General features: G+C 42.1%; 1 protein-coding gene across 2 annotated transcripts in view; it reads left to right on the forward strand.

The window, feature by feature from the left end:
- Positions 1-12,902, forward strand: part of SMAP1 (small ArfGAP 1) — a 98,825-nt gene that overhangs the window by 20,547 nt on the left and 65,376 nt on the right. For both annotated transcript variants that reach the window (XM_054978442.1, XM_054978450.1), the window contains exon 2: positions 12,445-12,578. In XM_054978442.1, the coding sequence (XP_054834417.1) occupies positions 12,445-12,578 (134 nt within the window). The remainder of the gene's footprint in view (positions 1-12,444; positions 12,579-12,902) is intronic.

Below are 12,902 nucleotides of genomic sequence, written 5' to 3' on the forward strand. Positions count from 1 at the left end.
TTCCCCCTTCCCCAAATTACAAATCAGTTAAACTTGGTATGTACTCTCTTACACAATCCTAGAGGTATTCATGAATTATCACTGGCAAGATTGTTTATATAAGCAATGGTGTCAATCCAACATTATTAATATTGAGAAATAATGCATCTGTAGAAGTAGAATTTTTACACACACACAGAATAAAACATTGGACATTGTTTGGGAAATTTTTCCATCCCATATCTCTGGAAGAGAGTTGTCAGATTAAAAAGGACCAGAGTTTTCACTTACAGGATATAAAGAAAACCCTGTAATTTTGTTGAACAGATAGCAATTAAAAATGCCACTTTAAATATAAGGAGATGCAAGTGACAGGCAGCCATGGTTCATACCCTACCACAAATGTTGTTAGTCTTATAGGTTCTACTGGACTCTTGCTCTTTTTGACTGCTACATTCAGACTAACATGGCTACCCATCTTGATCTAGCTCTAGGGAGGTAAATGGTAATGGTGAAGTACAAATATGCCCCTCTGAACAGCGGAGTTCAGACAGGATAAGTGTGTCTTCTCTCAATTCACTCAAAGGCCCAATGAGACTAGCATAATGTGAAGGAGGAAAAGAGAAAAGCAGATTGTCAGAAGCCAATCTATGGAAGAAAAAACAATGATCCCTTGATACCAAAGGTGTACAGCAACCATCACTATACACTTGGTGAAAACTTCCAGGGCTGTGGAAGGCAGAAAGGGCAGCATTTTGTAACGGTAGTGATCATGTGCCACAGTGAACCAGAGCAAACAACACTGTTGTGGTCAGATCAAAATGCAGAATTAGGTGTCCTTGATGCCAAGAGTTGAACTAGGCTCCTGCTGTTAGAAGACACAGGAGAAATTCCCTTCTATCTGTGGTTCTACAAAGGTAAAGTGGTCCTCCATTAAAACATTTCCATCCTCCTGAACGTAGAATCAGGTTATTACCTCAATAAGAGTGTCAGCCTCCTTTCCATCTCCTTTCCCACATGCAGAATGGGCTTTGCATTCCTTAGATGGTAGGAGGGCTTTGTCCTCTTATATTAATAGAATCATAGAGTTGGAAGGGGCCTTACAGACCATCTAGTTCAACTCCCTGCCCAGTGCAGGAACAGCCTAAAGCATCCCTGACAAGTATTTGTCCAGCCACTCTTTGAAGACTGCCAGTGAAGAGGAACCCACTGTCCGGGGTCTGTGTCCCAGCCCCCAGACTTGTTGGGGGGAACAGCAGGTCACCCGGGCTGATGGACAGACAGAGGGGGCAGCCAGCAGGTCAACTGGTCAGCCAGCAGCCAGCAGGTCAACTGGTCAGCCAGCTGACAGCAGGTCAACCAGTCTGACTGGCAGGCAGAGGGGGCAGCCAGAGGACAGCAGGTCAACCCTTCCCATGGGCAAGGGGAGCCAGAACCTGCCGGTGCAAGGGGCAAAGGCCCAGGGCCTCAGGAGGCAGGGGGAGACAGAGAGAAGCCAGCGAGTTCCACTCCCCTGAGGAGGGAAGGGGGACTAAGCAAGGCAGAAGGGGGCAAGGGCAGAGGGATTGGGGGCCCAGCAGTCACCCACCCAAAGACCTTACCTGAGGAGGAGAAGCAGCAGCAGCCCCAACAACCCAAAGCCACGCCCCAGCTAGAAAATAGTAGCCTGGCCCAGGAGTTGCCAAAAGCCAAGCCACTCCAGGTGCGGCTATTGGAGGCACTCTGCAGGAAGCCCTGGGCAACCAGCCAAGGAGCCGCAGCTGGACCCACCTTCAGCCATCAGCTCAGCCAGGGAGGCCGGGCTACTAGCCAGGGGACTGCAGCTGGACAGGCCTTCAGCAATCAGCCAAGGCAGGGAGGCTGGGCAGCCAGGGAACAAGGCACAGCTGGTGCTGGTCAGTGGGGCCAGATCGGCTACCCCAGCTGCAACTGCTTGGTGCAGCCCAAGACCAGGCTGGAAGAGGGGTGGGACAGTAGAAGGAAGCCCTATAAAAGCTGGCTGGGAAGAGCCCTGGGGTGGTGGGTGTGAGTGAGGAGTGATGATGTGGAGTGAGAGCAGTAAGATGCAAGGGTGGAAGCTTGGAGGAGAGTTCTGGAAGGAGGAGATGGAGGACGCAGAGGGTAAGCAGGCCAGGTTGAGCAGGCCAGCGAGTGGACTGAGAGGGAGTCTGGGTGAGGTATACTGCCCCTCCTTCCACAGAGCAGGGTCCTGCAGAATCCCTGGCCCCCCCTATGACGTCAGGAGCAGACCACCCAGTGCCACGCCCTGCGGCAGCAGCGGCAGGCCCTGACACCCACCACATCCCTAGGTAGCTGATTTCACTACTGAATTACTGTTAATGTGAAGAAGTTTTTCCTAATGTCCACCTGGTACCTTCCCACCTGTAGTTTAAACCCATTGTTTTGAGTTTGATCCTCTGTTGCCAACTGGGACAGCTCCCTTCCCTCCTTTAAGTGACAGCCTTTTAAATACTTAAAGAGAGCAATCATGTCTCCCCTCAACCTTCTCTTCTCCAAACTGAACATTCCCAGGTCCCTCAAATCTTTCCTCATAGGGCTTGGTCTCCAGGATACTGATCATCCTGGTTGCTCTCCTCTGCACCCATTCTAATTTGTCCACATCCTTTTTGAAGTGAGGCCTCCAGAACTACACACAGTACTCCAGGTGAGGCCTGACTGATGTGGTATATAGTGGGACAATGACTTCCTGGGATTTGGATGTTATGTGTTTGTTGATAGACCCCATGATTGTGTTAGCTTTTTCTACTGCTGCATCATACTTCCGATCCACCTGTATCCCAAGATCTTGTGTGTGCCCATGCATGCGCCTACCCAGAAGTGTAGCCCTCATCCATTAAGCATACTATTGATAGGACCCTTACCTTCAGGCAACATACTCAACTGTTACTGGCTGCTCGGCCCCTAAAAAGTGGTATAGAGTTTCTCTTTGCAGAGTTTCGGCCCCTGGATTTCTCAGACTATCAAGTTGTGCTATGAGTTGGCTCATAAGCCAGCTCAGTAGAAACTCTAAGCTCATTCCACTGGAGTTTGGCTACATTGGCAGTCTTCTGTAGAGGGATCCTGCTTCCAGAACTCTGTGGAGCAGCCACGTGTCAAATGTCAGGTCCAAGATAAGTCTCATTTTTTCACAGAGAAGTCATCAACTCCCCGCTTTCCCCAAGCAACTGTATCCCACTATAGTTGTATCAATGTTATGCACTGAGATCACAATGAAGTAGTATAAATAGGCTGACCTATAGCTGTTGTTTTTTGAGTGACTATCTATGTGTTCCCATGACTCGCTTGCCATCTCTGCAATAGGTGCCCTTAACTTGTTCTGGCATATTATTTTAGAAAGGAGCAACTCCTCCATCTTGGGCATGTAGAGTCCAAACTACATTTTGGAGGGGAGAGGATTTTTGTGCCTAAGCACAACATTTTTGAATCCTAGCTCTATACAGGCACAAGGTCAATCAGTGTGAATATGCAGATGACCACTCTGAAAAACAGTTACAGGTGAGCAACTTGTCTTTCTGCAGGTAAGGACTGGATAAGGTAATTATCAGTGCTAACTCATAACACAGATCCTTCTTTCAATGGAAAATGGAGCGTGTGAGGGAGAGTGTACATAAGTTTGTAAGTTTTGAAGAAATAAGCATAGCTTTTGTTACAGTATTCTCCAGCTGTGTGTCTTTTTAAAGACATTGACAGATGGCTGGCTGTGGTTTTGTATCAAAAGAAGATCAAGCTTTTGCTTCTACTTTTCTCGTAGCTGATGTGTTCCCCATAATTGCACAGATAATTGCTGGAAAAATTGTGAACAGATGTTTGAAGAATTGCCTATATATAGAAGTTGTGAGGAAAGATAGAAAGAGACCCCCATGGGAGGTAGCTGTGAAGAAGGAATCTATTGTCCGGTCTGACTGGCATATATAGATTGGACAGTAATAGTGATCTACCAGTTCACATGTTGTTGAAATATGTGGATATTGAGGGATGACTATAATAGAGTACAAACAATTCTGTGTAATAAAGGAGGGGAGGGATCTCAGTAGGGGTAGGATGCTATATAGTCCACCCTCCAAAGCTGCCAGTTTCTTCAGGGGAGCTGATATTTGTAGTCTGGAGATCAGCTGTAATTTTTGGAGGACTCCAGACCCCAACTGGAGATTGGTAACCCTACTACTCACCTGTGGCTTATTGCCTAATTGGGGAAGAACCATGGGTGGGGGGAGAGCCAGATAGCAGTAGGCAAACTGGGGTGTCTTAGTGAAGGAAAGCATAGCCTGCTCCTGGAAAGCAAAAAGTGAAGAGTCCAATCAGGGGTGGTTGAGAGAGGCAGATCCAGGGGAGAAATTACCAGGACAGGGCAGCCATATTAGAAAGTGAAGCCGGATGCAATATTGGGAAGCAGTGAACAAAAGTCCAGAATGAGGTGGGTATATAAGTCCCAAAAGTCAGCCAACCTTGTCTCTGGGAAAGCAAGCTTGGGTCCACACAGGCTATAAAGGTAGGAGGGTGTATGTGTGTGTGATCTTTATATACATCTTTAATTATATCAATAGAGAGGCAGTAGCTCTCCAGTGCGGTGGGATTGGACTTGGGGCAGAAACTTTGAATCTTATTGGAAGATTTGAAAACTAATAGCTAAAAGTGACCCACAAGATGATGTAGACTCATGGTTTGAAAACAATGTTGTACAGTGGTTTCCTGACAAGAGTAAGGCAGGGCTGGTCATCCTCCTTGGTACTTGATTAAGTTAGGAAGGGGTGTAATGTGATTACTAGACTTGACTGAAGGAAGACAGGACCTCAGCGGGACAGGACCTTGATTTACATCTCTCCCAGGGAGTGTCTAAGCAGATAAGTGACTTAGGCTTTGACAAGAACTTTTCTTAACATAACCACAATTTTATCAAATTGCCTGTTTTTAATCAGGCAGCTCCTACGTGTGCACAGAAAAGGGGGAGAAGCTCTTGGACATCAGACATATCTTCATATTTTAAAGAGCTGGAATTATTTTTCTCAGGAGAACAAACAGCGTGGAAATTGCTTTTTATATGCATTTTTTCCTAAGCTCCCTGTTTTCAAATACTTAGCATTGTGGCTGCTCTGCTCTGGCATTGAAAATAAATTCTGGGGCTATATCCTTGTATATTGGGTCAAATTAAAGTCAGAGAGGATAACCAGAAAATCTGTCTCTAACTGCCAAGCCCTATGATGAACAGACTTCAATGCAGAATGCAAAGAAGTGTTTATATGGGGGAAAGAATATTAATTTTTAAATAAAAGGAGGAATTTTTGTGTGTCTGTTCTTTTTGGGGGATGAGGGGGAAGAATTGTTTCATTGAAGTTACCTCCGAGTGTAACTTCTGAACATTTCCCCCAATTGTTTCTTTTAAAAAAATTGTAACAATTTTTTGTGAGGGGATTTATGTTACCTGCAAGGACCACTTGCTAATACTAGTTTAATGATGGTTGTCTAAGCGTCCATCATTTTAAACTTGCATTACAAAATTTACCTATAGCAGATTAAAAACAAACAAATTATTCTTAATATCTGTTGATATTATTTGTTACCTTACCTGAGAGATGAAGAAATTTGTCTCTGATGGAAATTATTTTAGTTGATATTTGGACAAATTGTAGTTTATGATTAGCTCAGAGATGCTATGACATGTAAAGGCCTTAAAGAATACACATGTTAATTGTCATGTAACCTCTTATTTCCCTCTGTGTATCTGCCTCAAAGCATGTTTCCTATAAAGGGCAAAAGTATTTCCTATGCAAGTATAAGTCTCTTCTAAATTAATCACATTTTGATCACTTTCATTATTTTTATTTACTTCATTTGTAATCTACTTTTCTTCCCAGTGAAACCACGAGCAGCTTAAAATATTCTCTTCTCCTTTTTATCTTTATGATAACCCTGTGAGGTAGGTTAGTTTGAGAGAGACTGGCCAGTGGTGACCCAGCAGGCTTCTGTGGCAGAGTAGGGATTTGAAACTGTCTCCCAGATCCAAGTGTAATCACTACTCTGTACTATACCACTAGATATGTGAAGAACATTTTTTATTTTAGAGTGCATCATGTGAATATTAATGTAAGACAAAAATGATTTTTTTAATAAAATACATATTCTAGTTAAAATGTTATCTTTAAATTACAGAACAGGAAATAATATAAAATGGATTAAATGTCATGTATGAAAATAATCAGTCTTATTCTTTTATGGTCGGATAGAATTGGAAATAGCACTGATGAAGTAATTAATATACATCAAGGAAATATGCTGGGATTATGTGACGCAGGCTTTCCTCAGCAGACTTGTTTTCATTACCGTCATACTTTTGAAAAGATGATGTGGCAGCTCTCTTTTTAATCTACAGAAGTATACAAGCATTTATTGTTGAGTAAATGTCATTGAAGCTTCTCAAGAAATTACAGTTCAGAGTATGTCATGCCATTATGATCTAAAACATCCATGGAAGTTTGTATTTATCTTTTGAGTTAGTTGCCTGTGGTGCCCTTCTTCCGAGTACTGTAAGTTATCTTGCGGCCAGTTAACAATGGAATATGGCCTAACCCTTTAAAACTGGCAGTGATGTTGCTTATTCAATTCCTCTGATGGCCATAAGTATGACTAAGGCTTATATTGGCTCACTGAGCTCATGACTTGAAAGGAAGGTTCGAAGCTGGTTCTGAAACCTTGGTTAAGGTGAACCTTTGTTCAGATTGCTGCTCTGCTACATTAGCAGAGAATGTTTTTGCCAGAGAAGGAAATACACCATAAAGATGTGCAAATTGGACATGAAAGCATTTGTATTTGTAAATTTGGAAGAATTCCAAACGTATGTATTTATTTATAGACTGCCTTCCTCACTGAGATCCAAGGCAATTACACAGAGCAAGTTAAATACAATATAATCAATAGCTAGGACATTCTCTGAGCAAAGTACAATAATGAACTACCATTAAGACATTCAGTGGCAGATACAATAGGGCATGGGTCCACATCCTTTTTAAGCTGGTGGGCACATTAAGAATTCTAACAATGTGGTGGCTGCAGTAACAGTATGGCTGCCACAAAATGGCTGCTGCAGGAGGAGGAACCATCCACAAAATAGCTGCTACAGCCTACCTTCAGTCGCACAGTGAAGATCCTTGTGCTATGGAAGTAGTTTCTGCCAAAGCAATGTTTTCTAAAATCTGCACAGCCAGTCAATACTCCAATGGCCAATCAGAAACCATGCTTTGTAAAAGCCCCACCTGGCCCCACCCACTTTCTAAAAACGTTTGGTGGGCACAGTTGTGCCCATCGGCACCATATTGGGGATCCTTGTAAGAGGATTACATTTCTGAATCCAAATTTTAAGATATTTAGATTAATTCTGAATATTTGGAATTCTGTTGATTCCAGTAGAAAGCAGATTGTAAATCTGGGTGTCCCCAATTGGTGGTATGATGATTTTGCTTGTTGGGAGGGGCTCACGTGAGAGGAAAGCCTGAGGTTGATGTCTGCCTGCACTTACAGAATCCCGAAACTGGTGCAGACAACAGAAAGCACTTTCACATTGGTCTTTTCCAACTGAACCCATGGGCATAGCTGTTGTATAAATCCATTGCTGTCCCCCAACTGTTGATGCTCTGCATTTTGCCTTGTTTTTAGCCAGGGCCGTTTCCAGATTGCTTACCTTCACGCGAGACGTCGCGCCTCGTTGCGGGGAAAATGCGAAATATTGCGTTTCCTCGTGCAAGTTTTGCGCGACGTCGACGTCGCGCAAAACTCATGCGATGAAATGTGATATTTCGCATTTTCCCCGCAACGAGGTGTGACATCCCGCGTGAAGGTAAGCAATCTGGAAACGGCCCAGAAGTGGCTTTCTTACTGACTTTTATGAAATTCCAGATTGTTAACATTCTGAATCTGAATTCAGTTTCTGAATTTTGGTGCTTTTGTTTAGATCCTTAGTATTCCTAATCTTGTTGCTTGTTTAGTTATGGGCAGCTTTACATCTACAGATTTACTGCTTCAGCAGTCAAATACAACTGTTATTCCTCTCTAAAAGCTATTTCTTGTCTAGTTTGAGGTCCTTCATTTATGTGGTATGTGCATGTTTAAATATGTCACTTTTATTTGAAATATTTACTTGAAAATGTTATACTTGCTTTAAAAGGGAAAAAAAACAGTGCACTGGAATGCTTACCTCACTTGTGATGTCTGAGTCTTTTGTGGGGAGGTAGGATTGGCTTAGTGCTAAAATAATTCGGTCAGGATATTAATTGCAACAACCGTTTCCGTAATTTCCATTTTCACTTTTTACTATACAGCCAGAGGGATTAGCTTTCAATGAAAGCATGACTTCACTTGATTTCTAGTATGAATTTACTGCCTAGCTTTGATGATGATCTGGACTTTCTATTCCTAATTGAAAGGTTATTCACATATATTAATTGTGAATCCTAAAAAGTTATCAAAAAAGTTGCCAGAGGGCTGGACATGGAAAACCCCTTTGTTTCTAAATGGATGATTTATAACCATTCACTAGTAGCTTTCTGACATGTCTCCTTTTTACATGCAGGTGTCAATCTTATTTCAAGATTCTTTAGTATTGCTACAATCAGCACAATTTAGTACTGAAATCCAACCAGCCCAATTTGAAATATGAATTAAAGAGCTACTAACATTTTCAGTCCTTTCCCATGGTAGCTTAGCACTTACTCTGGTTATCTTTGAAGTACTGTTGCAGGCACACAGCTTAACTGGAGGCAGTTTTTCTTCAACACCACTAAGATCTGAAACCAGTCCAGGATTAAACCCTGGTTAAAAATCTTGTGGTAGGGGGTAACAAACCTGGCTTAAGCCTGCACCTGTATTCAGACATCACAGATAACTGGAGTTAGTCTTAAACACCTGTGCATTTCAAGATTTGAACTTGGGCTTCTCTAGTTCTTGTCCATTGTACTGACTCTTGCCTCATGGTACTTACTACTTTGTTAGCACAAGTGCTGGTTCACAATCATCAAGAGGAGATTTGCTTAACCGTAACAAGGAGTAGTTTAATCTACATATAGTCAGCTGTTCATATGAAGTACAAGAGTTAAGTGATTTTTCCCATTGCAGGATCTCAATATTTATGGTGCCATGAAGAAAAATGTATGTTTCCAAAGACAAACCCATACAGGCAAATAAATGATTGTGTGAGCCACTACTGGGAGTGTTCAAGTAATGGCTGTACTGTGCACATTATACTTAATGGTCTGAAGAAGAATCTTTGCTTGTTATTTTAGTATAACACTTTTGAGGGTATCCATATTTTTTTCTGAGCTGACTTGGCTCCTAATGTAGCCAGTTTCAACAGCTGTTTTTTCTGTGATATAATAATCTTTAAAAATTTTTAATCTGTATGCTAGTTTAGGATAGTAAAGACTTCTTGACTATTCTGCATCTGTAGCTCTCTTCCTTTTTGCTAGAGGAGGTGTCCCAAACCTTTTCCAGCCTGCAGGCATCTTTGGAATTCTGACACAGGGAGGTGGAGGCAGCCACAAAATGTCAGGGAGTACAGTTATGTATAACTCAGGGCATTTACTACAGTTACGTATAACTCTGACAGTAGATTTTCAATATTTTAAGCAGAAGCTTAGTTTAATGGGATGCCTTTTAAAATGAACTTATTGTTGAAAAAATATTTTCTTGTGTACACTCAAAAAGGTATATGTATTGAGCTAGCTAAGAAATCTTATCTGGCAGTATTCATCTTCATTCTGTTTAGTTCACCTTTCTCACTGAGTCTCAAAGCGGATCATGTAGCACAAGGCAATTAAAACAACTGGAATGAGACCTCCAACAAATTATGCAATAGAGTTTGGACTGCAGAAATCTGAAAAAAGAATTGCAACCAAGCTGAAACAAAGCATAAGCATTAACAGGACATGTTAAATAATGCAGAAATTACATAGTAGGATCATACTTACAGCAACACAGTAATGTAGTCCACAGTCCTTATCCCTTTACCAAAGCATCTCTCCAAACCATTTCCTTACAGTACAGACCTCTTACCCTTATAAAAAATTCCTCCTGGGTAATTCAGTTTTATACAGTTTGTGGAAAGCCAGAAGGAGGTGGGAGCCTTCCTGACCTCTTCAGGCAGGCATTCCATAAAGTAAGGGAGACAACAAAGAAAGCACATGTATAGGCATTGTTAATTTTGCTCATTTGCAGCGGTGGCACCTGCAGAAGGTGCTACTCAGATGAGAAAAGGTGTTGTGACAGAACATAGGGAGAGAGGTGGTCTAGCAGATATGAGGGACCAAGGCCATGAAGGGCTTTGTATGTGATAGTCTGTACCTTGAGTTGAACCCAGTAAATGATGGACAGTGGAATGACTGCAGAATAGGAGTAATATGCATGCTCTGCCTAGTTTCTGTTAATAACTGAGCTGTAGCATTCAGCACCAGCTGGAGTCTCTGGAGTTGAGGAGACCTATACAAAGTGCTTTACAATACTCTAGTCTTGGTGTTACTGTGGCATGGATCCAGGTGGCCAGATAAGCCATGTCAAGGTAAGGGGCCATCTTGTATAATAGACTGAGTTGGAAGAAAGTGTTTTTTTTCTGGCTGTCGTAACTTGCTTTTCCAGCTGGATCCAATATAACCCCTAGGTGCTTAACAAAGTCAGTGAGGGTCAATTGAACCCCATCAAACGTGGAAAGGACGATGTCTCTCAAGATCTCTGCCTTCCCACCCAGCATCACTGCCATCTTGTCTGGGTTCAGTTTCAATTTGTTCACTTTCAACCATTTAACCACAGCAGTCAGGTAGTGGCTCAAGACCTCTAACCACATCACTAGGGGAATTGGATAGAGAGAGAGAGATAGCAGAGTTTCCAACAGCAATCCTTTGTCGTCTGTCCGTGAGAAATTATGTAAACCAGTCCAGGGGACATCCTCTGATAACTGCTTGCAGGCATCTAATGCACTTATGCAAAAGGACAAAATGCATCTTTTCCTTCCTATTCCTTTACATAAGTCTTTCTCTCATGAGCCTAGCCACTTTTAGCTTGCACTGTTACTTGTAACGATAGTTGATGCTGGAGGACTGGTGAGAGCTCCTCCCATATGTGTACAGTAAAAGAAATTTTGGCAGGAACGTATGTGATTTTTGAAAAGTGACCAAAACTTGCTGTAGTGATGTTATCAACTTCCACTTGAATTATAAAAATACATTTATTTATATCCTGCTTTTCTGTTCCAAAGAACACCTAAGGCAGCAACAATTATGAAATCCTAATATAATACATCAAATAATTAATTATTAACAAAGACTTCCCAGGCAAAAGGCAGTACCTCCACATTGCAGCTCCTTTAAAAGGCATCAGCCATTGAGGGGTGCCGCTGAGCAGGTGGAAACTGGGAAGATCTAATAACTTCAATAGAAGTTCTAGTTAGGGGCAGTTAGTGTTGTGGCCATGCAACCCAATCATGTTTAGTCAGAAGCAAGGCTCACTGTGTTCTTAGAACATCACTGCACTGTTTGCAAAGGTAAAAGCCCCTGTCTGCATTATACCATAAACATTAAAAACTTGCAAAACCTCAGCTGGCTGTGCTCATTTTCTAAAAAAAATACTTGGTAGGTGTCATAGTGCCCATGGGTGTCATGTTGGGGATTTCTGTGTTAGAAACTCACATAAGCATCTGAGGAAAACTTAAAACTTCATTGACGGGGGGAATGGGGATTGCCAGTTTATGAAATATGTTGGTTAATGAAGTTTTTAACTGGTGGATGAAAGGGCAGCAGCATTAAGCAGGTGGCAGCCATGCCCTGGACCTGGCAGGGACCTGTAGCCCAATCTAGTGGCACCTGCATGGTACTGCTACCTTCTCATTGGCACCTGACATGAGTGACTCGGGTGACAGCCAAAGGGCTGCAGTGCCAAGCTACTGGAGCACAAGTGACTTAGGTGGGCCCTTAAGTCCTGGGTATGCCAGGTAACTAGGTGTTGGTTAACATGCTTTTACTGTTCATTTTTCCATTTAGATTGAAATTTATTGGGATGGGGATAGTATTTCTTACATATTAACATTACTTCTGTTTTAGTGGAAGAGAAATAATGGTAACTGGAAAGATCAATACATATTACCAAATACTGTTGGAAGAGCTATATTTCTTTTATAAAAACTAATTGAATGCTGTAGAAATGCTTTTGAGACTATATCTGGTAATTAAAATTATGCAGAAGTAAGGGCATTTCCTGTCTCTTCTCTCTAGAATTTTGAAATGTTACTCCCTGCAAGTGAGTAGCAGTCTGTGAAATAAAGTGTCTTTTTTCATATACAAGCAGTGGATTGTCTGGATTACAGCTTTTGCCTTCAAATATGTGGGCTGGTAACAAAAATGTGTTTTAGTTTCCTGGAAAAAAATAAGTCTTGACAGATCTTGGATTATTTTAATCTTTTTACCCCCTTAGGTCCACGATGGGCTTCCTGGAACACCGGTGTCTTTATTTGTATCAGATGTGCTGGTATACATCGAAATTTGGGTGTTCATATATCCAGGGTCAAATCTGTCAACTTGGACCAATGGACACCAGAACAAATACAGGTAAAAAATACCATGAAGTTGTAGTATGAGGATGGGGGAAAAGATGGAATCTGAAAAAATCTCCTTGGAAAAGCTTAATTGGTAAGATGTATAACTTTTGATGTATTGTCGAAGGCTTTCACGGCTGGAGAACGATGGTTGTTGTGGGTTTTCCGGGCTGTATTGCCGTGGTCTTGGCATTGTAGTTCCTGACGTTTCGCCAGCAGCTGTGGCTGGCATCTTCAACAGGAAAAAAGAAACCTTAAGAATGAACAGAGCATGGGCTCCAGTTCTGAAAAACACCAGGCCAACAAAACACTCCACACCCGACAATAGCCCTGCAGA

The sequence above is a fragment of the Eublepharis macularius genome, chromosome 1, assembly GCF_028583425.1.
Source record: "Eublepharis macularius isolate TG4126 chromosome 1, MPM_Emac_v1.0, whole genome shotgun sequence".
NCBI classification, from domain to species: Eukaryota; Metazoa; Chordata; class Lepidosauria; order Squamata; family Eublepharidae; genus Eublepharis; species Eublepharis macularius.